The 27,646-nt window shown below is 40.6% G+C and overlaps 2 protein-coding genes and 1 long non-coding RNA gene across 9 annotated transcripts in view; 2 read left to right on the forward strand and 1 right to left on the reverse strand.

Annotated features, from left to right (window-relative positions):
* The first annotated feature begins 169 nt into the window (after positions 1-169).
* On the forward strand, positions 170-3,924 carry LOC136421846 (uncharacterized). The gene is made up of 3 exons (XR_010753520.1): positions 170-306; positions 1,270-1,360; positions 3,755-3,924. It is a non-coding gene; the product is annotated as an uncharacterized lncRNA (long non-coding RNA).
* Positions 3,925-5,877: 1,953 nt separating this feature from the next.
* On the forward strand, positions 5,878-20,448 carry LOC136421839 (polycystin-1-like protein 2). The gene is made up of 15 exons (XM_066409406.1): positions 5,878-5,995; positions 6,337-7,478; positions 8,317-8,477; positions 9,769-9,947; positions 10,143-10,294; positions 10,968-11,076; positions 11,786-11,976; positions 12,445-12,559; positions 12,696-12,910; positions 13,326-13,500; positions 15,452-16,036; positions 16,408-16,638; positions 17,814-17,898; positions 18,078-18,316; positions 18,781-20,448. Exons 2-15 carry the CDS (start codon positions 7,317-7,319, stop codon positions 19,416-19,418), a joined length of 3,237 nt encoding a protein of 1,078 aa, XP_066265503.1. The 5' UTR covers positions 5,878-5,995; positions 6,337-7,316; the 3' UTR covers positions 19,419-20,448.
* Positions 20,449-22,190: 1,742 nt separating this feature from the next.
* LOC136421841 (uncharacterized) overlaps positions 22,191-27,646 on the reverse strand; it is a 33,776-nt gene continuing 28,320 nt past the window's right edge. For 6 of the 7 annotated variants that reach the window (XM_066409413.1, XM_066409409.1, XM_066409415.1 and 3 more), the window contains 3 exons: positions 26,590-26,874; positions 25,869-26,072; positions 22,191-25,170 (listed from right to left, as the gene is read on the reverse strand). In XM_066409413.1, the coding sequence (XP_066265510.1) occupies positions 25,091-25,170; positions 25,869-26,072; positions 26,590-26,874 (569 nt within the window). In that variant the 3' untranslated portion in view covers positions 22,191-25,090. Of the gene's footprint in view, positions 25,171-25,395; positions 25,479-25,868; positions 26,073-26,589; positions 26,875-27,646 lie in introns of those variants that run through there. The other variant, XM_066409411.1, reaches the window with a different exon arrangement.

Genomic DNA, 27,646 nt, shown 5'->3' on the forward strand with positions numbered 1-27,646 from the left:
AGTCCTTTAGAAGAGGTATTGTCATGTCAAAAATGACTTTTTTCGTTATCCAAAGTTAATCATCATATTCAAGAAATCATTTCGGTAGGTTCCGATTTATAGTGTCTAAAAGGAAGAGGCATGTATTGGCACTTGGTTATCAGCACTGTCTGTTTACAGATAACACAATTAGAACAACGGGTGGACCGAGCCTTCCAGGAAGTGACGTCATTGGAGAATGTCCGGTCGATGTTGAGGAATGTCTGTCCTATTGTCGATAGAATGCCGACCCCGGCGTCTCCGTCTGATGTTTTCCCTGTCGTAGTGGTATGGGCTTAACATCATACTTATGTTGCATAAATTGCATCCATATAATATGTTTTCTTATGTGCCTTTAAACCAAGGCTTACTTCATACACAGCAGCTAATTGCAAAATGTATTTCTAAAAGTACATCATAAATTTTGGTGATGAAAGTTAGAAATCCAGGTAATAAGGTACGCCAAAAAAAGGTTATCAAGGGAAGGAGTTCTACGCGTTGAACTTTTAGGGAATTCAGTCACTTGAGATAATGCACCCCCAGCCCCGACATTAAGTTACTATACTAAAACAACAGTAGTCAATTGAACTATCAGCATATAACCTTGTCATGACTTAGTCTTCTGTTGGAAACTATGTCAAGATATCCTAAATTGTCTTGACCTCATTAATATATCTATTCAGTTTCGGTATAAAACCTGGTTGTCCCAGCTCCTACTTTAGTCACTGACGAAAGACAGCGAATGCTGTCTGAAACCTCTGACTGCCTCAACATTTTATCCAGTTGCTTGAGTAATAATTTTTTGGCGTGTATTATAAATGGCATCGATGACACCTTTCGTGCCATATGTATTTTACTTTTGAGTGGTCTCAACGTGTTAAGAAATAGCAAGTATATATATATAACGTAAATATTGACAAGTTGACTCCTGCTCGGTAGGTATCCGAAGCCAAGAGACAACCTCTTTAAACTTGTTATTCTTTACAGAATCACAAACACATTATAGCAAACTTTAAGAGAAAAAATTACAGCCAGCACTACGTGATTTGGTGCAAAATGAATAACCAAAAATACCCTCCATGGTCTTCTTAGTTCACCCGAATTTCCATTCTCCCTTTCTTATACATAGGTAAGCCAACATGTTCAGTAAAACACTGTATTAAATCAAATGTTGCATGAATTAATGATATTCAAATCTATCTATTTCTATATTAATTCAACATCATTGCCTTTTGGATTTTCGTCTTGCAGCAGATTGCTACAAACGTGTTGGCTAAAACCACCGGGATACTCAGAATGACTGACGGTACCACACTGCCTGCTACGGAAACCACAACAACAGGTACGTGCTAAAATCCTGCCTGTGATATGATTTACAATGTATTTTAAACAATAGCGGTAGTCTATTGTGTTCTGCTGCTGCAGGCTCGTTCTCATTTGAATGTACAAATTGCTGTCGCCAGCCTTTACGACTTGATATGAGCCAAATTACGGGCACCATCGATGCTTTCTTCACTTTCCCACAACACGTATCATGTTTCACGAAAAATGCACATCAAAATTACTAATGGGTTTTGACTTAGAAGAAGTGATGGCAATGGGTGGCTTAAAGAGTCATAAAAAATGGTTGTCGCCTGCGGAGACATGCAAAATTTAGAAAGCAGCCGAGAATGTAACAATTCAGTTCAGAGAATGACCGGTTAACTGGTGAATCCAGCTACCGAGGCCCTCCGACAAATCACGTCAGATCGCTCCTGTTATTGTTCTTGTACGCTGTGCAAGGCGATTTATGCCTGTCGCCCAATACGGTAAGCTCCGTTACCGTTTGGAGTAAGACGTTCCTGACATTAAGATATGCCTCATATAAGGTGCCAACCTGTCGTTTTTATGACGACTTAGAGCTTTTGTGGCTTTTAAAAGGAACAAATAAGAAGTGTCTGCTCTCAGTTTTGAACTACCTCCTCGAAAAAATGACAGTACAGTAATAAATGTAATCTCCGTTACCATTGTTTGATGCTCTCTGTGTTGTTAACAAGGCCTGGTGTAGGGACTCCGCCCATTTTCTAAATGCCCGTACACACGTCCTTTTAATAATAAAAGATGGAACGCAAAAATGGATATCCCTTTGAAGGAAACGCCAAAGTTTTACTGTTGTAAGTTCCGTTACCGGTAACGGAGATTACACCTGTTGCGGAATATACATAACCTGGCGCAGAACATTTTGTAGTTGTGCACCATAAGGCAAACGCGCTTAAACTAGAATAGAAAAATATAGATTCAACTGAGAATAACCCTCAGTAGGGTTATCATATTCCAATATTCTACTCTTTCTTCCAGATTTTGTTTCCAAAGTTGAATTCTTTTTAAACCTCAAGACAATAAGTGATCTATAGCCTCTGATATGTTTGAATGCACCATTATATACTGGGATTGATTATCTTCAAATAAAGTTAGAAACAAATGCAACGAACACTACAAATACCCAACGAAAAACTGGTAGATGGCCTTTTTAAAGTTGTATGGGACTGTCAATGATTTGATATTAGGTGGTAATGTATTCCAAAGATTGATGGCTCAGTAGAGAAAGGTTCGCTTTTGGCTGTTGGTTTTTGGTTTATGTACTTTGAAACTGTAGGGGCTGGATAATCTGGTGGAGTACGTGTGGGTAGAATGTACAGGGACAATGGAACTGTAAATGTTTCGAGGTTCATGGCTGACAAGTATTCTAAAAAAAGTGGGCCAACCTGGATCTGCATGCATACTTTAACCTAGATCTGCATGAATACGAAATAAATGGGCGGACATTTCTGCCCCAGTTGCCCAGACTGTTATTTATGTTGACCGTAACTACATGGTAAGTTCACATGATGCAGAAAACTACCTTTAATTTACTTTAAACAAGTATAGTTTGCCTGCCCTCATGTCCCAGGAAATCAGAAGTCAATCAATTACAACTTGGCGGCTTACGTCTGGCGAACACGCCTTTTGGCGACGGTATGTAATCTCCGTTACCGTTTTTCCTTGATTCCCCCTCTGTTCCAAATGCTTTACTGCTCCTACGCAGTATTAGTTCGCAACATTGAATATGTTATAGATGTTGTGAGGGTTAAATTATTTGGATCAACGGAGGATGGAACTTTTTGCAAGAACTATCAGATTCCGCCTCTGGTAAATTTCTCAAACAAGTCGAAATGCAAAACAATTCCAGACAATCTTATTCCTGAATGAAACAGTTACGATCGTCAGCACGGCACTAAATTTGGCAAACGTTTTACCAGAGATACTGACTCCTCAACTATATGTTTTGAAGGCGATGTCACGACATGAAAGCTCCAAAATTGAAATATCCAATTACTGATGTTCAACATTTGTTTCCGCAAAAATATGGGTAAACTCCAAGGACATCTAATGAAAACTTAGAAATTTTTGGCAACTTCCCGTGATAAATAAGCTGTCATATTTTGGGGATCATAAAAGGAGATGTTCAGCTAATAAATGACGTAGGTGTGCCTGTAAAATGAGCTAATCAATTTTTCGACCCTAAAAATCGCTATTTTGCACATTTCAATGAGAACGAGCGTGCAGTGGTCTGAACACCATGCAGCTGTAATTGCTGTTTGTAAATTCAAAAGAAACAAAGCTTTAAAAAATTGATTTTTAGATGCATTTTGACTTTAAAAATGCTATTGGAGGACAGGTTTTCAAAAGAGCTTACTTTTACTACCACTGATTCCAGCTGTAGTCGATGTGGCATCATGTCTGACTAAACATATGCCATGGAGAGCGACGACAATCGTGGATCCTTTAGAGAATCTGTTCGAGATGGACGTCATTGATCTGTTTTCTGTCGACGTCTCCCCTAAACAACAACTGATGTATCTCAAGGCAGAACAGCGGGACATGCATCAGAGTGTGAGTTTTATACTTAGTACAGGGAAAGTCTTGTATCAAATGTAGCGTGGTTATACCTGCATTCCACTCGGACGTCGCTCTCGCTGCGCGCTCTCTGTGATCTAAAACTTTACAGAGCTTCATGAATGGTCGCAGCGAGGTCGAAGTGGCAATAGGACCCTTATTGAATTTCTATTCAATGCCGTTGAATTGACACAGCTTACACTACAAGAGCTTCTAATAGACTGTATTGTTGTAGTTTTTTTCTGAATAATCTATAATTTTGGAAGCCTCTAATTGAACTAGATTTTTTGTAACAATCAGCATTTCTATTTCTACGCAGCTCCGTTCTTCCGGACTGTCAATAATCGAGTCCATTGACCGAACAGCGAACGGCCTGCTGGCTATGCTCTCAACTCATAAGGAACACTTTGAAGTATTTTCAAATGATAATGTTACCTTGGTGATATCAAGATCGTCAGTTAGTACAGACTTGCAAGTTGAAGGTCCCGTTAAGATGGTGTTCTCGGCCATCAACTGTAGTCTTGATGGAGTCACTGACGCAAAGGTTAATTTTCACATAAATTGAGAATTTTCATTGCCTTTTATTTTTTACATGATTTTTAATCGTGTCCACCTTAGTTCAGTATCTTTCAATCATGATGCGATAATTCATAATCCCTAATTTTCTTTACAGGTTATATCGTTTGAAAGGAATATTTTATCATGGAACGACTCGACTTTCGGACAAAATGTTACAACTCCAGTGATAATAGTGTCGGTGGGATCTGTACAGGAACACAGCGTATCTATTAACTGTTCTGTGAACTTAGATCTCGACTTACCAATTTCGTTACCTGCCGGTAACACGTCCAGTTTAAAACGTCAACAGCAAAGAGCTGGAAGGAAAAGACGGAACGTACTTACCAGAATTAACAGCAGTAGCACACTGATAAGGAATGGCATCTACAGAAAAAGAACGGAAGGTGATGATACAAATATGACGATCCATGTTATTGATGTTCCTGCCGCCAGTGTTGTCGCAATAGAACTGACCTGGTGGGACCATACTGCCACGTACCGGGTGTTCTCCCGGTACCAACTCCACCCGACAGAAAGCTTGTATGACGACGTGCAGGTTGTGAAAGAAACGGATGCATTGAAGGCTTGGCAGCTGGAGTTATGGAATTCGCGCACCATCATACCAAATCTGATTCCACTGCGCGGAAAGCTTTACATCGGGATACAGATTATAGGTATAACTGTAATTGAAACTTACTTATGTTTCAGAAAACAACTTAGGGAGCGCAATACATGCTGAGATCGGTCCACTTTCTTGACTCTGTTTGCTGGATCGGACAGCTTTTATAGAACGTATTTACAAAAGAGAGTAGCGAAAACATTGTTGGAACCAATAAGTGCGAAGTGATATGAATTGTCCTTTTAGACAAATATGTACATCACATATCATATATTTACATTTTAGTTTGGAAAATATCATATATATGGCATGTATACATTTTGTTTCGGGATTATTGATGGTGATGATGCATTGCACGTGAAAATTACCGAGAGGGGTATTAACGCCGCCACTCCTACATATGGGCACTGATCAGTGACGCTCGGAACGTACTATCTCCGGTCGGCAACTTACGATCTTACCTGTCGATCAAACTTCTTCCATCCCACTATCCTTAAAGTATAGACGTGTCAAGGCCGAATTCAAACCTACCTGTAGATACGAATTTTGCGAGAAAAGAACGAAGCGTTTCCAGTTCGTCCAAAGAGAAACAATTACTGGTAAAACGATACTTGATAGCCAAATTATTCTTACCATATTAGTGTAATAGTATTTTCATATCTCAAAACATAAACATATCATATATGAAATAAACAAGCTGATTGTATGAAAAGGAATCGTTATAGAATGAATAAAACTTTGTTGTTTTTATTTCTTTTACCAGACCGGTCTAGTCCTCAGCCATTTGCTCCGTTACCAGATGATGACTACTCCCTACGTTCCTCGGTCATACGTTGTCTCAGCTGGACCTTCGAGTCCGAAAAATGGCAGAACAAGGACTGTAGGGTAAGGATAGGAACTCTTGTAGTTTGATTCCACTTGTGGATGATGAGCGTGGTTGTAAAATAATCAAGTAACGAAGTTAGATACAGTTTCCAATAAATGCAAAGTACTTTTCTATCTTGCTTGAATAGAAATAATGTCAATGCGACCAAAGCATGTACATCATACGCATTCTGGATGGATGTAATGTGGTAGCTGTGATGAAATAAAGTTATGTTGACCAAAAATGTTTGGGAATAAAAAACCAACCGAGACATACTTGAAACATTTGGAAAAAAGACATCAAATTTTCATTGATTGTTTCGGGGTTGTTTGTTAGTAAACTGTTTTCGCTTTTTCAACAGGCTGTGGTGGACATACATGCCTCAACAGAAGAGACCCTCAGATGCAACTGTAACTTTACCGAGCAAAAATTCGCTGTGGCTGGTTCTGTGCAGCTCTCTCCGAATTTCATTGAATTTGATAACTTGTTCGGCCAAAACAAGAGTTTTGGCGATTTTATTGTCTTGGCCACTGTTATCACCGAATGGGCCCTCTATCTGCTTGTTGCCATCATTCTGGTTGTTGACATGCAGCGTTTGAGAGTAAGTAGAGCATGGCATTCTGTCCGTTAGAAGGTCATTGTAAATTGGTTCTAATTTGTTAGTATTTGGGGGACTAACATGATTGTTTCTGAACCCGAATTGTACAGAACCTATTAGCATATATTTTTGATCGAAATCAAGAATACCTACGCTGTATCTGGAACTAAACGTACACATTGTACATATTGTATACACTGCCATTGGATATTTTTGATATTGAGTCACACATAAGTGTACCTAAAAGTTAGTCATACCACACCATAAGATGTATAGGGCCCTGGGCCACACTGAGGTGCAATCACTGAAACAGGGGGCTAGTCTATTGGCAGTAGAGTGTGTTTAACTTCCATACTGTTTCCGAAGCCTGTAATATTTTCATATAGTCTTTAGTATGACTCGATGCGCCTCTTAGCCAAACATGTCCTACCCAGGCGCAAGCTCGGGCCTTCTGGCTCCTCATAATTTGAACCAGATGTGGTGAGTCACAGAAGCGCGGACCACTACACCACACGGACACATAAGTGTAGACGAGTCAGAAACTTCATCGTTGATCCCCGGCTAATGGCCTGCCCTGAAAAAAAAAACATTTTAAGGGCAGGGATTTAATCTGATAGCCAGAACTTAAACAAGTTCGGTGAGTTTGCACCATCTTCATCTTATTTCCATGTGTGTTTCTGCATCAGGAAATAATTTCTGGACGATCGAATGCTTGGCACAAGATAAAAAAACAGTTGCCGAAGATGTCGGTCCTTCCACCAGACAGGATGCCCGCTCCGTATATGTACAAGGTCATGGTTACGACTGGCTCAATGTTCGGGGCAGGCACCTCGGCAAGGGTCGGCTTCCAGATATTTGGCTCTGGGGGAAAGACAACGATCAAGATGCTGAATCCAGAGGGAGAAGTGAGTCAGCATTTTATTTTTGTTTTGAGTCTTTCTTTGATCATAAAAACTCAATTCAGCCTGCAGGCTGCTTTTCATTGACGTCACGAGGTAATTATAATTGGTAAGGGTCAGACAAAATCTGAAAAAAATACACATTACATCATTAAAGTCATGATAAATCTTCACTTGGCACAACAAGTTTGGAAACTTTACTTTAGCCGATCATATTTCCGTTCTTTCTTTTCCAATTTTAATGTATTATTTGTCATTGGAAGGCTTGCGTGATTTCCGTTCCTATGATAAATCAATGAAATGAACTCCAAGCCTGCTTATGCGAGAGGGTCACATAAAGAGGGCCGAGATTACACAACTGAAGTCAAACATGTACACATTCAATTCAGTATTTTTCCTCTGTTGGTAGTGACTTCTACACGAGAATAATAAGAAACTTGAATCAACAAAACAAATTCATATAAATTCCAATGTTTCTCTTCGTTCAAACAAAAAAAAAGAGTAAATGAGACTCAGTTATGATTCTATTGGACATTGTTGCTTGAACAACTCACCAAAGCTGGTCCAGAGCCTAAGAATTATTCAATCGTGTTGAGGTCTGACCTGCTGGAAGGCCATTCTATCCTTTGTATTCCTGCATCCTGTGGGTAGTCTGAAATGACCCCCATTCTATGTGGACGGGCACTGCAGAATATTGCAGAATTCCAATACAATACACATGGTGTTGTGGCAGCGATTGATGGTATTGTGCACCAAACATAACAAATCATTTATTATCTATACCACTCCTTTTAAAACTCCATTATTTTGTGGAAATTTAGCGTACGATTGCTTTGTTTTGCAGTCTTTGGTGCGTGGAGGCAGCTATGGATTCGTCATGCCGCTGAGAGAGTCGCTGGGAGACCTGAAGCTGGTACACATCTGGCACGATAATGAGGGTGGTGGAGACCAGGCAGCATGGTTCTTAGGCACCTTCACTGTCCAGGACATGCAAACAGACGAAATGTAGGAAGGTTTTCCAGGTTTATTTCACACTGGTGATGCGTACCGGTATTGTGTACATGTACTGTGCCGTAAAAACCGATTAGGTACAGGTCCAAAATATCGAATCATGAAGTACCGGTACTGTACCGATATAAATTTACACCAACATGTACTTATTTTGTGACTGATCTCCTAACCCCATGGCCTCATGATCATGTAACACCAAACGTGACCAAACGTGACACCTTGGAACAGCGTAGCTAATATGCAACAGATCATTTAGGCAGGCCGGGAGTTTTGATAGCAGGGCCAAGAGAGTTTGGTGGTAGGAAACTAATATGTTCTTTGAATGAAGATGCTGAAAAGATGTGAACAGTTTATCTAAGTTTCTGTCATTATTGAAGTTCAGAAAAATACATGTTAATTTTTCAAATTGTTTAGGTACATGTACAGGTCCGGACCTGTAGCTAAACCTGTACCGGTACTTGTACCAGTACCTAGGGTTGCGTTCAGGTACGCAGCACTAATTCAAACACATTTTTGACACATCTTTTGCAACTAAACTGACCTAATAGGGGCCAAACTGACCCAATCACATTTTTTTCAGTTGTATCTTCTTGTAATTATTTTTCGTTGATCGTTGTATATTCAATGCTTCTTCAAGATCTGAAGAATATGTGACGTGATTAGTTAATAATCCCTGCTCATTATCATCATTTATGCAAAAAACACATTTTGCACTAATTACCTATAATTACCTTTGTACAAAAATAGTATAATGATAAAAATAAAACTGTAAAGTATTGAAGTATTCATACTTCAAAGAATACATATTGAGAATATAAAAAGAAAATTTCATGTTTTAAAAACTGCACATTTTTCTGAGGACTATGCACCCCACTCGGTCTCAGCAGAGAATCCGTGTTTAATTCCCACGGTCTCCGTAAGATAGTCTCTGGATTGATGTATGTACACATTTATGTATATATCTACTGTTGGACATCATCGGAGTGCTGTAGGTAAAGACAACTTCAACTATTTTGTTTTTTCTGCCCATGTGAATAGTAACAGAAGGACAATCATGTTATTAACAGTCACTAATTGATCGTTATCATCAAATGTTTGTAGCAATTATACATATACTCGTTCTGCAGGTGTAAAGGGTAGACGTGAAGACTCGCCTGCATATAAGTTACAACATTATTCTCTGCGTAACTTTAATCCACAACTCAACCAACCTATACGCTTGCCTGCTACCTTTATTGCATTTCGAAGGTCAACTGAATGCAGAAATGCTTTTGTTTTCACTCAGATTCCAATTTATTTGCTACGACTGGCTCTCAGAGGTCCGCGGAGACTTCCAGGTCGAGAAGGTTCTTCACGTGGCGACAGATGAGGATATGACGTCATTCAGTAGTGTGTTCCGGGAAGCCACAGACGCCATGTTTTATGACCAACACCTGTGGACGTCTCCGCTCATAGCTCCACAAGGTACACTTACATTGAAAAATATTCAGTTCTCTTTAAACCTTATTACAAAGGATAAGAGATTTAGTGTACACACACACACACATTCTTCATTTATCATCCAGTAGTTTATGCCACTAGTAAAGTGTACAACACGATTATGATATACACGGTCACCAAGCAGTTTTTGAAATACCTCTTTGATAACCCTCTGTGAAGGATCTGATTTTTCTAAATGTGAACGGCTGTCCTGCTGCTGGGCTATCTTCAACGCTATGATGCTGTCCAGCGCTATGTGGTACAGAGACGACAATGATGTACCTGTAGAACAGAATGCTTATGATCTCGGGTTCCTGCGGTTCACTCTTCAGGTAATAATAGCTTCTAGTTTCATTTTTAGGTAATTAGAACTAGTTTGGTGACGAATTGAATTTTAAATGTTCTATTTCATGTAATCAATTGGGTCGAAAAACATACAGGTTTCAACAAAGTCCTCTTGGTTTTGCGCGTCTACCAACATAATGTGTTGATCTGCAAAACAGATGAATTATTACATATATGCGTATTTGTGTCATGCCTTGGCCTGATACGGGCGTTCCGGACCGTGTTGTAACTATCCGTATCACATGAGGTTCTAGAGTTGTATCACACGGGCTTCCATGGAATATTTAGAATGCATTTCGAGCACACCGGTTGCACCGCCGTTGAAAATAACAGTTTTTTTGTAAATCACAATTTTTTGTTTGAGGACGCAAAACTCCATCAACTTCTGGCGCATCTCGCATTGAAATGTGTGTTTCTCGGCTGGGTATTACATAAATACAATACAGTCGTCGGGGCGATCCTACCCGCGGCCGGGCTGGTACCTCGGGTGATACGGAATACCCCGTGTTGTATTCTCTATATATAAGTAAGGGTCGAAACAGGTGTCACGATAATGTTATAATGTGCTTTAATTTCGTGTACAGTTTTGTTTGTGTCAACTGAAATAGTCCTAAGCATGCTGATGAGATAACATTACAAACTGCATTCTTTTGATAACAGGAAGTCTATGTCAGCGTCATGACAGCTTTCACGGTGATACCTGTGACTTTGGTACCGGTACAACTGTTCAGAATGCAGCTGTCGGATACCTCCGGAAGTACCAAGAGCGGTATGTAACCTTTTTTTTACCTTCGTCAAGCTAGGTGGTTATATTTTTCGGCGTTTCTGTGTCTGTCTGTCTGTCTGTCTGTGGACAACATAACTCAACAAGCTGTTAATAGTATTAGTACCGTAGAAACTTACTGTAGAATAGCAATATAGAATTATCTTGTATTACATGTATAACTTTTGTTTTCCCTTACATTGTATTTCGACACTGTTGTCAACATGCAATTAGCCTACGTGCATGAATTTGCAATAAACTATCTATATATCTATATTGTTAATGGATCCTTATGGTATTTGGTATGTACGTGTGAAGGTTATTTGGGTTGAAAAACGAAGGTCAATGATAAGCTTCTCAACAAGACATATGTAATCCGGTCGTATCAAGCATCAAGTGAAAGGCCGACAACTGGTCAGCTGTGTGTTGACAATGCCTCATGATGATAGATACATGGGCATGTTCTTATCCTAATTGGACAACAGAGTTATTTTCACTCAATTTGTTTTACTCAAACCAACGTTTCGGTGACCGTATGTCACCTTCCTAGGGGCAATACTGTCTGAATCTATTCTGCAATACAGCTAGGTGTCACTGCTGACAAATGAGGTGCGTGTAATTAGACAAATACATAGATCGGTAGTTCATATGATGTTTACAATGCGGTTCTAAATGTACAAGTTATCATTTTTTTTTTCTCTCTCTACGTATGAAGGTGCCGAAATTGCCGGCCGTCGTCGCTGGCCGAAGTACGTGGCGTGGGTGATAGTCGTGTCTGCTTCCATCATATCTTCCTTCTTCGTTATCCTATACGGTATTGAGTGGGGGAGAGAGAAAAGTATGGAATGGCTGAAGGCTTTCTTCTTGTCCTTTGTGTTGTCAAGCAGTTTGACAGAGACTGGCCAGGTAACTTTGTAATCAGTTTGATGTACACCCATCTTCCAAGTACTGTACATAGTTTTTGTGACCTTGCATTACTGAGATTGTATGTAAACTGTCTGATATTTTGAAATGATACCATAAACTCAACAGTTGGCATGTGCCTCGTCATACATTATTTCCACCTGCAAAGTTAAGGTTGATAGTAGAAACTGGCTCCTCATGTAGAACACTCATCTTCATTTGATAAGAAATTTACCCCACCGTATCAGCTGACAGCACTGATGAGGCATAGAATGACAGGCAGTGCAAGAACTGTCTGTTAGAACCTAGTGTGCGATTCTACTTGCTCTTGTTTCAAGAGTAGCTCTCTAACTTTCCTAGCATCGGCTATAGTCAGTAAGGCGCAGTCGGCGAATTCACAAACCATACAGCGAATTCTCAGATCAGCCAAGGCATTGTTAATAATCTAATATGCGTTCATTTGTGGTACAGGTTTTAGTGCTGGCCGTTCTAGCTGCCCTCATCTGCAGCACAAGCCCAGGGAAGAGGCTTCAGAAAGTCAGGATTCAGAAGAAGGAACTGCAGCAAGCGTTATGGACAATGAAAGGTTCGTATCTGATAAATACCTGAATACTCTTTATTGCATTTGTCATATATTGATATATCTTTTGGCATAATTATAGACACACAACAGCTCGAAGAAATAGAAACACATTGGTGATGCACACATATCTATATATCAGTCCCTGAGAAGGTGTACCCGCCTGGAGAAGCCTTGACTCAAAGAACGAAGACGATGAACGAACAGAGGCGAAAGGTGTGGCCGGTACTGAAGAACCTCGGTCTGCTTTTCCTGTTGGTGACGGTCCTGTTCTACATCAGCTACACCGACAGAGAACCGTTCGCCTTTCACGCATCACAGACCTTGTCTTCAGCTATTATGCAGGAATTCGACTCGGTAAGACCATGGGCGATTGTTGAAATCACAGTTGCTTTCTACAAAACTGAGTACTCGGTCCGCAGAATAGTAATGCCGCACAATCAGACACTTCTAGCTAAACATACGTGTATAAATAAGTACACCGGTATATTAGTTAATAGTGTATGATTGAGCGGCGAGAATTCATAGAGTGTTTACAAACTAAGTAAACACCGACTTTCACAAATACTTGCTTTCTAACCGCGTATGATAAGACAAGGCAATGGTCGTGGACATACGCCTCGAGGTACTAATGTTAATCAAGAAAAGCCCAAATCAATTCATATTAGTCATCATTATTATTATAAGTTTTTAGATTATTATTCTCATCCATCCTTACTCTTCCTTGATTTGTTCTGAAACGTCAATGAATCCATTGCTTCCTGTATTACAGGTCACTACTATAGACAGTTTTTGGATGTGGACCAGTAACTATCTACTACCAGTCATGTATCCCTCCGCCTGGTATAACGGTTGGAAGATGAAGCACCTCGACAAACAGTTCCCTTCCTACACAGAAGCCTTCCGAATCGGTCCTACACGCCTTAGTCAAGTTAGAGTGAGCCCCGGTAAAAACAAGATTATTTTGTCATCAGACTGTTGTTTTTTTCACCCTTTTATGGATATAATATTTACTTATTATCATTATCATTATCATTATTACTTATCATTTTGTAATAGGGCACAGCAAGTAAATTTCATGGATGATACCCTCTGCAGATTCCAAATTCAGCACGCGCGGGCGAAAAAAACATGGCAGGAAAAAAAACAAAATATCCACATTTTCCAACTTGAATACCATAAAGCATGTAAGAAGAATTTAAGCGATAAAACATGGTATTGCAAGCGACATGTCTTTTATCCCTGTATCTAATAAAACAGTAACTAACACTAAGAAGGTGTCTGATAGACATCGAAACGTTAGCAGGTGAGAACTATACCTGGTTGTGTACAAAGAACCTCCTATATCCTAGTAACTAACACTGATGTCAACATTTTAAGAATCATAGATTTAGATCCGGGTTTGTATAGCACATCAAGAACGCAGAGGAGTCATGCGGCAGACTGACTGTGACAAGATAATGCTGGCTCTGCTCACTTCGTCTCAACTCCTGACTGTCTCAACTCCTGACTGTCTCAACTCCTGACTTCTCAAGTCCTGACTGTCTGCCTGAATTTCCGTGCCTCAGAAATCCCCCGTCCTTTTATTTTACAGACAGCTAGACAATGGTCTACTCAAACCGCATAACATTAGTCAATTCATCTTACCCTGTTATCGGATTTGTTAGTTCTTCACTTCATTGAAGAAAACACACCGGATTACACGTCGCTGATAATAATAGTAAAGCAATTACAGACTAATTTCAATTACAAGTTTGGTATGAGTGGTCACTGTGTCCTCTTGTAAGTTGGTGACAAGGTGCGATCTTATTGCAGCTAACTACTATATGGCCTCCGTCGGTCAGTATTGACCATTGTAAAATCCTAATTCACAACAGCCCTACAGCATTGACTATGGCTAAACAGCCCTATACGAGAATTGCAGTCTCTGCCACAAAAATCACATCTGTAAGCTGACTCAGTTCTGTTGTAAAGCTCTTTTCGGCGGATCCGCTTTTCTTCTGCGTTGTGCATCAGTCTGGCTTCTCCTGATTTGAGCTGTCTGGACAGTTTGCATCTCCACCTTGAACGGTCATTTGCAAGGTCCTCTCAGTGCTCCGTATCAATACCTAGAGCCTTAAAGTCCGTCTTGCAGACTTCTTTGAAACGCAGCTGTGACCTTCCGGTTCGTCTCTTTCCTGAGATCAGTTCTTCGTAGAGAAGGTCTTTTGGGATTCGGCCATCCTCCATGCGACGGACATGGCCTAGCCAGCGACGTCTGCGCTGCCCGAGCAGGGTGAACATTACAGCTTGCATACACAATGATTGTGCATTGCATTTGTACTGATTTTTCACCATTCCTATATGTGAAAGTACCTTTTTACGACATCTAGAACGTTTTTGCAGTGGAACTGACAGGCATTTGAAACATATCGCCCCGTTTTCTGTATATTGTCAAAGGGTAAAAAAATATTGTTTTTTGTTTCAAAATCAGGTTTAAAAATCAATGCGCGCGCTGATGTCATCCATGAAATTTAAGTTTTCAATATTTTATCATTGCCTTGGTGGTGTTTCTATTAAAACACGTATGACCCGACGGAACAGGCTTGGTCATAGATAAATTGTGATGGACTCATTATCTAGGTTTTGGTACATTGTGTACACGTAACAGTACATGGAATTATCTCAGTGTGCGGAGCGGACATATATGAAATTGCATTGTTGTTTCTTTTATTCATCGTGTACGTCTAAGTTTAAGGCTGATGAACGGAAATAAACTTTATAGATGACATGTATGTGGAAGCGGACAATGTTAATGTTGAGGTTCCGTGATGAATCATCAAATTAACAAATCTGCATTTGTTACTGATATCTGAAAATAGAAGCTACTTCACTGACAGACTTTATTTTGTTCTTTAGCCGAAGGCTATACATCCTCTGCTAGTGGTTGGGAATGGGTAAAGAACAATGTGTCGTCTGGATGTTGGCATTTCCACCATAATAACTCGGCTGACATACCCCACAAGCCACTCTGCTCACAGCAACACGCCATTGAACTCCCAAATGCCTTTGATCTTGCTGCATCCGTGGTTTCTAGTCTCATGGATAACCAATGGATCGACCGATGTACCAAGACTGCCATACTTGACGCCACGTTCTACTACCCTTCTGTGAAGCTGTTCAGTAGAGTCCAAATGACTGTGCATCAGTCAGACATCGGTCACCTGACAACTTCTGGTGTAGTCTCTACTCACCGATTGTTTCAGTATGAATCTACCTCTGATTACGGAATGCTGATCGTCCACGTCATTTTCCTACTGCTGTTCTTACTTCATTTCTTAAAGGAGATGATGAATGTGCGCGAGGAAGGAAGGAAGTTTATTAGATCTTTCTGGAACATACTTGCTGCTTTGAGCATAATGTTTTCTGCATCTGCAATCTGTGCCTTTGGTATAAGGTATTCCTTCACAACAAAGGCGTTGGAACGAATCCAGGAGGTAACAGGTAACACGTTATGACTCAATTGGATGTGATTTATTTAATCAAATATATAACTTTAATTGAACTTTCAAAGTAGACCACATTTGCAGCATTTAGATAGGTAAATATATCAACGTTTACACCTTAGAAACTGTAGTATAAGCAATAGTTAGCCCAAAGATACTTGTATACTTAAAAACTTTGTAATTTCATTTTTATAGTAATTGTTGCAATATCTACTTTTGTGTGTCTACAATTACAAAAGAAATTGCTAGACACTCTACTTTTGTATTACCACTTATTATTCTCTATCAAATTGAATTATGAATCAAAGGTAAATAAACTGCGAGAGAAACTCCACAAAAGAACAATATTTAACGTCATTTCTCTCTCAGGTCAAGTTGAAAGATGTCATTTCGTCGACTTGACCTCTGCTCTGTGGTGGGACGACGCCTTCAAGACCGTCCTGGGGTTGACCGTGTTCACCAGCACCCTGGCGTTACTCCGCGTTCTCCGCTTCAGCAAGACCATCTCCAGTCTCCTCGCTCTGCCGGGTGTCATGAAGAACGACCTGATGGGATTCACGGTTTATGCCACGGTGTTTCTCATGGCTTTCAGCTGTTCAGGTAAGACCAGCTGGGATTCACGGTTTATGCCACGGTGTTTCTCATGGCTTTCAGCTGTTCAGGTAAGACCTGCTGGGATTAACGGTGTATTCCACTGTGTTTCTCATGGCTTTCAGCTGTTCAGGTAAAACCTGCTGGGATTCACGGTGTATTCCACTGTGTTTCTTATGGCTTTGAGCTGTTCAGGTAAGACCTGCTGGGATTCACGGTGTATTCCACTGTGTTTCTTATGGCTTTGAGCTGTTCAGGTAAGACCTGCTGGGATTCACGGTGTATTCAACTGTGTTTCTCATGGCTTTCAACTGTTCAGGTAAGACCCGCTGGGATTCACGGTTTATGCCACTGTGTTTCTCATGGCTTTTAGCTGTTCAGGTAAGACCCGCTGGGATTCACGGTGTATTCAACTGTGTTTCTCATGGCTTTTAGCTGTTCAGGTAAGACCCGCTGGGATTCACGGTGTATTCAACTGTGTTTCTCATGGCTTTTAGCTGTTCAGGTAAGACCCGCTGGGATTCACGGTGTATTCCACTGTGTTTCTCATGGCTTTTAGCTGTTCAGGTAAGACCCGCTGGGATTCACGGTGTATTCAACTGTGTTTCTCATGGCTTTCAACTGTTCAGGTAAGACCTGCTGGGATTCACGGTTTATGTTACTGTTCTTTGTCGTGGTCTTAAATTTAATCAGGTAAAACAAAGCTTTGGGTAATGAGTTCAAATCTCCGATATGTCCAGATATTGTGCCATTGAGAAAGGCACTTTACATTTTTTCTTCACTCGACTCTCCGAGAAGATGAGTACATAGCTTGGGCTAGGGATGTACCTCGGATAGGACGGTAAATGCAGGTATCGATGTTGCGTTTGAGGAGATCTAGAGTCACACCTCAAGCACGTTAAAGAACAAACCAAGCTTATCAACAAGAGAAGAGATCCATCCCGCAGTAATTTTATCAAATCTGTCCTGGATGTATGTAGGGTGTAATGTCTAGCATAAACTTTGTGTGTTTTACGACATGAGGTGATTTAACTCAATGACAGAAATAAGGTCTTGTGCAATTTGGTGCAATGTGGAGCATGTTATTCAAAAACTGTGAATGGTTCCATGTAACTAGAACAATAGAATATATTACATTTGTAATAGAAATATAACGTATCATCGTATTCTCCTACCATAAACAGGCTCGGTGGTGTTCGGGACACATATGAAGGCCTACTCTGACATGTATCACACCGTGTTGGCTCTATTTGACATGACTCTCGGAAGGTAAGTTTCTGGGCAATGTTGAAGGAAATAAACTATGTTTTAGAATATCAGTAGAAAATGAACAGCGTCTTAAAGTTCATGGAACAGTTTTGGTGGGAACAAAGTGCGCGATGTTAGTGGGACTCTGTTATCTACAAAGGGTATTGCACATACATCAATATTTTCATTGTTTTTCGCAGGTTTTTTGCTGAGGAAATACTTGAATCAAACCGCTATGTTGGTCCGGTGTATTTCACCGTCTTCATGATCAGCATCTTCATCGTTCTGATAAACTTCCTGATGACCATCATCTGTGACGCCATTGCCGTTGGCGCGTACAGGGAACATGACAATGACCAAGAACTAGTGGACTATCTGTGGAAAAGCCTAAAAGCAAAGTTCGGAGTTTATTCCGCACCAGAGGAAACAGCAACTAATGGTAAACATGTTCAGACAAAAACAGGGACAAGTTGTATACTATTCGTTTGTTCATGACCTGGTAGAGCCTAGTGGTACACAGACCTGCCAGTTCCCTGGCTTTTCAGAATATCATTACAGGCAAGGATTGCCAGCCTTCCCCTTTAACATGCTGAAGGCACACCACCCACATTTTATGTCCCTTCCGAAAGAGGAAAGCAGCCCCAGCCGAAATGCTCTGCCGAAATTTCAACCGGGGTCTCCTAGTTTCAGTCTCCAAGTTAGCAACTACTTAGAATTAGGAGATAAACTATGAAACTGCTACCAATTAAAGTGTTGAATAATAAAGATATAATAAAAGTGCTGATATTGAATATGACAATGAGATCGTAGCCTTTAATGGCAAGACCTATAATTGTTGCGTTCCTTATAACTGTATATGCGTTCGACAAAATGGTTTATGTTGATAATTTTTTTTGTTCTCAGGTGAAGTAAAACTCATCAAACTCAAGGCGAACCTTCAGATGATACAAGAGGCGTTGGATGAAACCCTAGACGTTGCAGCCAGCATTCGATCCGCTGACACAACAGCGGCATCTCGGCGTGAAATGTATGATTGCGGAAAACTTGACTCATCTCACAACACCAGCTCTTTGCGAAACCGTGCAGATATTGCGCCCATCCCCCCCTGTATTCCTGGTAGATCCGGGCTGAATACAGAAGCCGATCAAGAGGCCAGGGCGTTCTCAAATGATGGCAGCTTTGATACACGGACCGAGTCTTCAGACCTGGAGGACTTAACGGGTCGTGCACAAGCCCAGCGACTTCTGGAGGGGCACAATGAAGACATCGCCAGAGTAGAAGAAGTACAGCATGAAGGCAGACGTCGTGCGAACGATAGTTTGATGAGGAAGCTGGCCCTTCGTAGAATGAAGAGGCAGCTACAGTCTAGTAAGGGTATGGAAACCGTAGTGGAGTGTGCGCAGGAAGTGATGGAACAACATGCCACACACCAGGCCAGGCTCGAGCAGCAGCAACACGTGAGGAGGCTCGCGTATAAGGAAAAACTCCGAGAGAAAATAGAAAATCGACGTGCACGGAAACAAATGGACGATGACAAATGATAGGATTTTTTTACATGATCGATGATTAAGTACCAATGTAAGGCACCAATGCAGTATGAATGGGTACTGTTGTCAGTGACGAGAAAACCAGGGTGGGGGTCTGCAACAATTTTTTATGGCATGGTTGACAAACATTGTTGTGTCATTTTATATATATTCAATTAGGAAAATGATACTTTTTCAAGCTTTCTCAAACATGTTTTAATTCTTACTCTGTCTCATAAAAACATAATTTTTCAAAGATAATTTGAAAGACGCATCAATTTGTAAGTATGTTCCCTCTTCATATTGCATATGTTACATATTAGTATACTTGTCACAATACATACATTTTCAAAGCTTTGCTTGAACACCACTTACAAGCAGGAACAGTTACAAAATACAAACATTTTCTTTTATAACATTTTCTTTTGTAACTGTTCCTGCTTGCAAGTGGTGTTCAAGCAAAGCATTGATAGAATTAAAGGACATTACATGTTTCTCGAAAAAGCACCTAGTCAAGGAAGATGTTTGCAATTTGCCTTTATTTCTATTATTTTGTTAGAAAATCACGTTGGTGTTCTCCGGAGCTTGTTGCGCCTTTTGGTAAATTTCGTTTGAATTCCTCGAATTTGCACGTCCTCTTTGTGTGTTTTTTTCTTCCGGCGTAGTGTTTATCGCCCTTGAGTGAATTAAAGGAGCGCTTTCATTGCCAATCGATTTTTTTTTAAATATCAGCATTAATACAAATAGCTCTTATAAAAAGATCAATATTCTAAGCCGTTGACGTTCTAATAAACAATATATTATGGATGTCTGCAATATGTAACACAACGTTGAACTCAGTATGCAGTAATTTTTTCTCTATTGTTTACATGAAAATGCTAAGTACAATGTGATGTATAATCAAAGAGGTGATAAATAAAATGTTTGAAAGTATGTGCCTCGTGTAAGGAACCACTAAGGAAATGTTGAGCTATTATATACATACCTCCGTGAATAGTTTCATCAGGTTGGTAAGACACTGAATAAAAATATTATTTTTACACAACCAAGAGATTTATTCCACCGAAGTTTCGGTAACAATCTGTCACCTTCTTCAAGGCAATTCTGACTGGTTCACATAGCAATGCAGCACAGGTGTTGCTGCTTATACATAATGAGATGCGTTCCCAATGCATTATATATTATTATATATATTATAAATCATATACATACTTTAGACCTGAATATACGGAAAGAAGAACACTGGGCTAGGTACATGTCACAATTATTGTCCGAAAATGATAATACAGAGCAGCTTAGCTCATATTAGATAAGTCTTGAGGATGAAATATCTACATTTTTCATTGAGATGTTTTTATCTTTTGATTTCAAAAAGACCACACTCTTGAACATTTTTCAGAAACAAAGAGCAGTACACGAGGGTTTCAATTGGCAGTAAAAAAGGAAAATTTTCCTCACCCACTTAAAACTAGAGTTCCACGACTCAATACCTTGGCTAGATAGTGTTAGGCTTTTTGAGTGACATATCTACTTTTTTTTATAAATCAGGACATTATTATCATAAGTTATTTCAGTTCGTCATCTTCGCTGCCCAAATAACACAAGTCCTTCAAAGTTTAAAAGTTTTATCTTAGCAAAGAAGTCTATTGTTTCTTTTCCCTATAAAATGTGTGTAAATAGGGCCCTCATTTGCCTGGTTTATGTCTAACAACATCCGCATTAAGTAAATGCTGCAAAAATGAAATTTCCGTTTTTAACACGGATTATGAAATTATAATATCTAATGTAAATTAGGTATTTCTCAGTTACATATGTTATGTGTGTTTGAGAGTCCTATAATGAAATACAGTGGGTTTATACACTTTCCTAATTAATTATGCAGGTTATATTCTGATTTGCATAATTAGCAAATAATCATGTTAATCATCACTTAAGCTATCTACATAAAAAGATTATGACGATTCGCCAACCCCTTCTAGAATTATTCTCTTTCAAAGTTTGAAACACATCCTACACGACAACTCGACCCCTAAAAGCTATCTACTACTTAGAAATCACAACCATAGCATGTTCAGAACACGAGATATCAAAACCAGAATCTGGTGTAACATAGAAAGGAGCTAGGGGGGGGGGCAAAATCTTAGCATTCCTAGGACTCACGATCACCAAGGCCAACTCACCTATCAAATACGAAGAGAATCCACATAGGCTTTCTCTAGTTGCCGTGTACACAGACAGACAGACAGATAAACACATACACGGACGCTGACCAAAACATAACCTTCTTGCCGAAAGTGATTGCTGCAGGGGACTGAAACTGCACATGTACGTAAGTTGCCATGCCAGTTACAATTGTCGCGCAATAAAGTTCTTCTGTATCAAAATCGCATATCTCCATAAGCCACGCGCTTATTATATTTCACTCCATAACGTAGGTATCGGTGACTGTGCTATGATACAATGTTGACAACATTGTTCACTCATTCCGATAAAGACTGAGTCTTTAAAAAGTTGCGAACGTCAAGGCTTCACAGGGAACACAGAATCTCATGGCTTCCCTATATCTGAGGATTCCTTATCGCACGGCGTTAAACAGGCGGAGAAAAACTTACAGACCATGCATTTTCTTGTTAGAAGAGCTGATACAGGTATTTCGAACAGTCACATTTCATACATGTAAGGTCTCAGCTCAATAACAACCATCTCAACACACGACTACATGATTATTCCTATTCCTACATATTCCTAGATCCTGCCATATATAATACCAATGACAATGCGATCATAAAGCGTGAAAACCACATCTTTACTTGTCAGGCATGTCTGTTATTACAAAAACTAGAGTGATGTAAGTTACACTGCCATAAGCATTAACAGATATATTTCCTTTGAGTTTATCTTGCCCACATTGGGTATGTCAGCGTTTGTTGATGTCTATGTTTCTACATTGTTGATGTCTATGTTTCTACATTTCTATCCCTCTTTCTTTTAACGCGCACAGTACTTCTCACTGGTTAACTACTTCTAACATCAAGATTACAAATCACAGGTCTCATCAACAACCATCTGTCCTTCTGAATGGAGTTTAAACTGTAAATGCCAACACAAAAATTGGACTTACCCAAATTTTCGACTGATCAGCTCCAGTCTTTGTCAAGGAGTGAGCAATCCACTGCTTCTGTGACGTCACGTTATGCAGATGAGACACGTGACTCGGAGAGCAGTGGATCATAGGTTGCAGAAAGTCTACGGCGCCCTCCGTCTCTGTTGAGGGATGGTTGTAATGCCCGGATGTAGATGGACTCCTTAATCCCCCTCGCAAAAAATTCTGATTCTGTGTCCAGAATCTTAAGGTGGCAGTACACAGTATTTGTCCGCGACCCCCGGGGTCTATGACGCGGGGTAAGAAAACAGTGCGCACTAAATCGTGGACCGCATGTATACACTTGAACGTGAAAGCCAGCGAGGCATGAACTTTACTGAATGATAGCATAATAAGTCGGCATTTCGATCGTATGAGTAAGATTATGAAGCTTGCCGATTCGGTGTATACATGCGCGTGACCTTTGCAGCAGCCAGCCTGGGTGAGTCGGCTGCAGTTCGTATGACCTCGCATGACCCCATTTAAAAGAGGGCGCCAGAACGTAAAAAAAACACAACTTTTTTTTTGTTTTCAGTTATATTGTAGAATGTACCCTCAATGTAAACATATCCGTTTGTCGTGCTTCAGAAATTAACCGTACTATATTTTTTTCGGCGTCGACCTCAGTCAGTTTGTGGTCCTTAACTATAGAAACCCCCATAGGCGAAATACTGTGTTCTGCCACCTTGAACCAAATCGGGAATTGGCCAGAAATGGGCCAACGACGTCATATACGGTCGAATTTGTATGATATATCAATTATTGGCGTTGGTTCGCTTGGAATGCACCAGTTGCTTTCACCGTCAAACCGCCGTTTCCATGGTAACGGCCACTATAAGCGCCTCCCTATGCTTTACTATGGGACTTGGCTTGGAAGTGCCATTGGCCCGAGACGCGTCTCCCCCCCCCCCTTTTTTTCTTGCGCAACTAAACCTAAACCCAACTCTAAATGACTCCGAACGTTAGCATATGAACCGATGAACCCTTTTCAGAAAAAAAAGTTAACCAGAATAGTAAATTTGTCCAGATAGTGAGACCACTAAACCGCCCCTCAGATAGGCCATGTACGGGGCCTACACCTATGCAGGGCACCAAAGTGCAAAGTTGGCGATATCTCAACAACCATTCGGATTTCTGAGCTAAGATTTGGTACAAATCTCCAGCTTGACTTGTTTTATTGATTGAATGAAAAAAAAGTCAAGTTCAAGTTTTCTTAACCTTGTCCAATGAAACCGAATGTCCAGGCGACTCTAAGTGAATGTGTTTCGAAACTTCAGAAGAGGTTGTGCTCGGACGCTTGTGTTCGTTGAAACGGGTTTTCAGTGAGCGTTCAGTCTCTCCAATGTACGTTTCTTTACACTGGCCTCTAATGTTTTGACCTTGACAAGGAATGAAGTACACAACTCCGCACTTGTCCTCCCTAGGTGTTTTATCCTTAGGCGCTACTAGGGCATTTCGAAGTGTTTTTGCTGGCTTAAAACAGGTCTTTATGCCATGTGATGTGAAAATGCGTCTAAGTCCTTCAGACACCCCTTTCGTGTAGGGCAAAGTGACGAATCCCCAGAATCTTAACCTTGTCCAATGAAACCATTCGGTTTCATTGGACAAGGTTAAGATTCTGGACACAGAATCAGAATTTTTTGCGAGAGGGATTAAGGAGTCCATCTACATCCGGGCATTACAACCATCCCTCAACAGAGACGGAGGGCGCCATAGACTTTCTGCAACCTATGATCCACTGCTCTCCGAGTCACGTGTCTCATCTGCATAACGTGACGTCACAGAAGCAGTGGATTGCTCACTCCTTGACAAAGACTGGAGCTGATCAGTCGAAAATTTGGGTAAGTCCAATTTTTGTGTTGGCATTTACAGTTTAAACTCCATTCAGAATGACTTCTACCAACACAGATGAACTTTCAAGTGAACAACCATCTGTTTTAACTACAAAATCTAACTACACCAAACACAAACCCACAAAAAATAACATGCTACTTATGCACATACAACAAAACATTCTATAAACCATGAACATTTCACAGAGGATTGAGGTCTCAGAACTCTTGTTTTCCTCTTTTTATGCGCTTTTCATATTCTGTCTTCCTTTGAAAGAATCGCCCTTACTTCTCGATTTGATGAATGTTCCGAAGGTATGGATTCCGAAGTTCTTCACCTCTCGTTTCAGTTCGATTCAACTTTTATCATTGAATTCTATTGTCTTAGCTCAGAGCGTCTCTTTTGATTTGTTATTATAAATTCAAAACTATTCAGAACTTTGCACAACTAAAATATAACATTATCACCTGGCCAATGGTCATGTATAAGCCATGCGGACCATACATTGTTCACATCTACATTGAAAGAGGCATCCAGGATGCAAAAGGCAACAAAGAGACAAACATTAATCAAGAGTCAATTACTGGCTTGACAGCTGATTAACAGGCCTGCACAAAACATTTTGGTTGACGGCACTCCAACACCCCACCCCACACCATGGTGGCTCCAAGCTCTTACAGCTCACAAATTATCGAGGCATTGCTTTCTCTCGCTATGACCGTACCAAGGTACAGCAGATGATACCGAGTGCAAGTCCAACTATGAATCCAACGGCAGCGCCAATACCACCACCTAAAAACAAGGGGATGGTGAAAACATACATTTTAGCCCCTCTCGAAAAACACAAGCCCGAAGAGCAAGCAAAAGACAATGAATCTTTTACCCTTTTCAAAGACAGCATGCAGATTATCGACATTTGTCAGATGAAACAGACTACGCATATTGTAGCGTACTATATAAGATGAATTTTCGCGCAATAAAATGACTACAGGCATGCACCCAAACTTTCCCCATGCCGTCGCCACGTATTAGCTAGTCAAGTTTGATCATTAGGCCATACTTGTTTGATATATGGATGACATTCTCTAGACACCCCGAAACTGATGCAAGCGTGCAAAGAAAAGAGGTTGAAAAAAAACTGCCTTCATAATGAAATTTTAGTGGTCAGTGAACAATTGACTGAACACACAGAAAATGGACTACCAAACAAAAATTATTTCACATTTTCTTCTTTGACTTTGAAATTTTGATATCATTCTTTTGCAGTCAACGGCATATTCTTACTCATATTGCAGTTTCTTTGCATGATTTACATCATGACCGTAATTTTGCCTTTTTTTGTAAACGGACGAAAATTGATGAATATGCTGATGTCATAATCAGTTTAGTGTATAATTCGTTCCAATACAGGATTTACGATGCCTGTAACGTTATGATTAATACAGACTAACGCGCTAAAAAAATAAATGTACAAATGTGAAAGCACCCACCTGCCGCGACTGATAAAGTGTGGCTCCAAAAGCTGCTGTAGCCTTTCTTTGCTCTCTCAAACTCTTCTGAGGACCAGTCAAACTCCCCACAGGTGGGGAATCCCGGGGGTGGGGGGTTCATTTGTCCGTCCGTCCCCTCTCTGATCATCATAGCCATCCCCTCCACCTGGTGAATCTCAATGTGACAGTGCACGAACCACCAGCCTACAACAACATAAGCGAACCGTTTTACATTCCGTAAGATATTCTGTACCAGTAATGGATTTTTAAAGAAGGTTCTGATTCCGAGTGAAAGCCATTTCTTAAAAATTAAAATAGATATCATCAAAAGATTGATGAAAATTCAAAAGAAGTGCTGCGAGATATGAAATATAATATAGTATTACATTTAGCTCTGCTAAGAGAAATATCACAGTGCAATATACCAACCAGAAAATTAAGAACACGTTACATTAACATGTTAGGTCCTTTTTCTTTATTTTAAAGCTAAAAATCTGTAGGGACAAATTTCACATTAGCCCTCCTAGGTTCAGCCACGGTAAACACTTAATAAAATCTTTCATGAAAAAGTACAAACACGTTTATCCAACCTGGGGTATCCGCCGTGAACCTGATAGGAACTATGGAGAAAGCTGTGTACGCGTACCGTTAATCCAAGTGGGTAATTAAACTCAGTGAATCTTTACAAGCCAATGAAGAGAGCTGGGTACGTTAAAGTCACCTGGGTTATCCGCCGTGAACCTGACGACCACGTACCCTCCCACAGGCACGATCACCGTGTCCTTCTGTGGCGGGTCCAGCAGGTTCAGTCCCGGCTTGTTCCCGCCCTCCCACGCCTGGTCCAACCATCGCTTCATGTTACACCTGTCCGACGTGCCACAGTCGATGTCGGGGTTCTGGCTTTTGTATCGGCCATTGCTCTCGTACTCCGGGAACCCCATGTCTAACACGTAGAAGTGATGTCCGTGGATATGGACGGGGTGGGCTGTACCGGCAAGACCTGCGCCTGATAATAATGAAGAAGAAAAATCCGTTTGCCATTTTGAAGTTGTTAGTAATCCCTTTTCTTGCCCCATTTTTTTATATGCATAGCCCCACTACTCAGCTTAGCAGCTGGGCTGTCAGTTATTACTCGACAGGACGCTGTCCCACAGCACTAGGGGTGTTATTGGGTTGGCCGACTAGCACCCGACGGGGCTGAATCGCAAGGGTCTGTAGGCTGCCATTTTGGTGCCAAGGTGGCCTCAATGCGACAATTGCCCGATTGCGGCCATTGAACTGTATGGTTATGAACCACTAACACCGGGAAGGACCCCTACTTTTTTCGATAAATGTGGTGGGATCTTTAACGTGCTCGAGGTGTGGCTCTCCTCAAACACGGGACATCCATTTAACGTCCTATCCGAGGGACGTCCCTAACCGAAGCTAAGTACTCATCTACACCTGAGTGAAGTGAGGAAAGTCGTGTAAAGTGTCTTTCCCTAGGGCACAACACCGGGGCATATCGGTAGTTTCGAACCTGGGACCCCTCGGTTGTGGGCGAAACACCCTACGGATTGCGCCACACGATGCCACATTTAAGTTTAAACCACACTAAGTCTTGTATTGTGGTTTAAACTGAAAATTAGCTGCCAGTGGTGTGAACCTTAGATTGAGAGTTACTCGGAAGGATTCATTCCCCTAGACGTGATGATAACCTACGTTTTCCTTGTTTGAGGAGGACCGCACTTTAAGCATGCTAAAGATCACAACATATCTTTCGAAAAAAAACACCAAGC

The sequence above is a fragment of the Branchiostoma lanceolatum genome, chromosome 16 (genome assembly GCF_035083965.1).
Source record: "Branchiostoma lanceolatum isolate klBraLanc5 chromosome 16, klBraLanc5.hap2, whole genome shotgun sequence".
Lineage (NCBI taxonomy): Eukaryota > Metazoa > Chordata > Leptocardii > Amphioxiformes > Branchiostomatidae > Branchiostoma > Branchiostoma lanceolatum.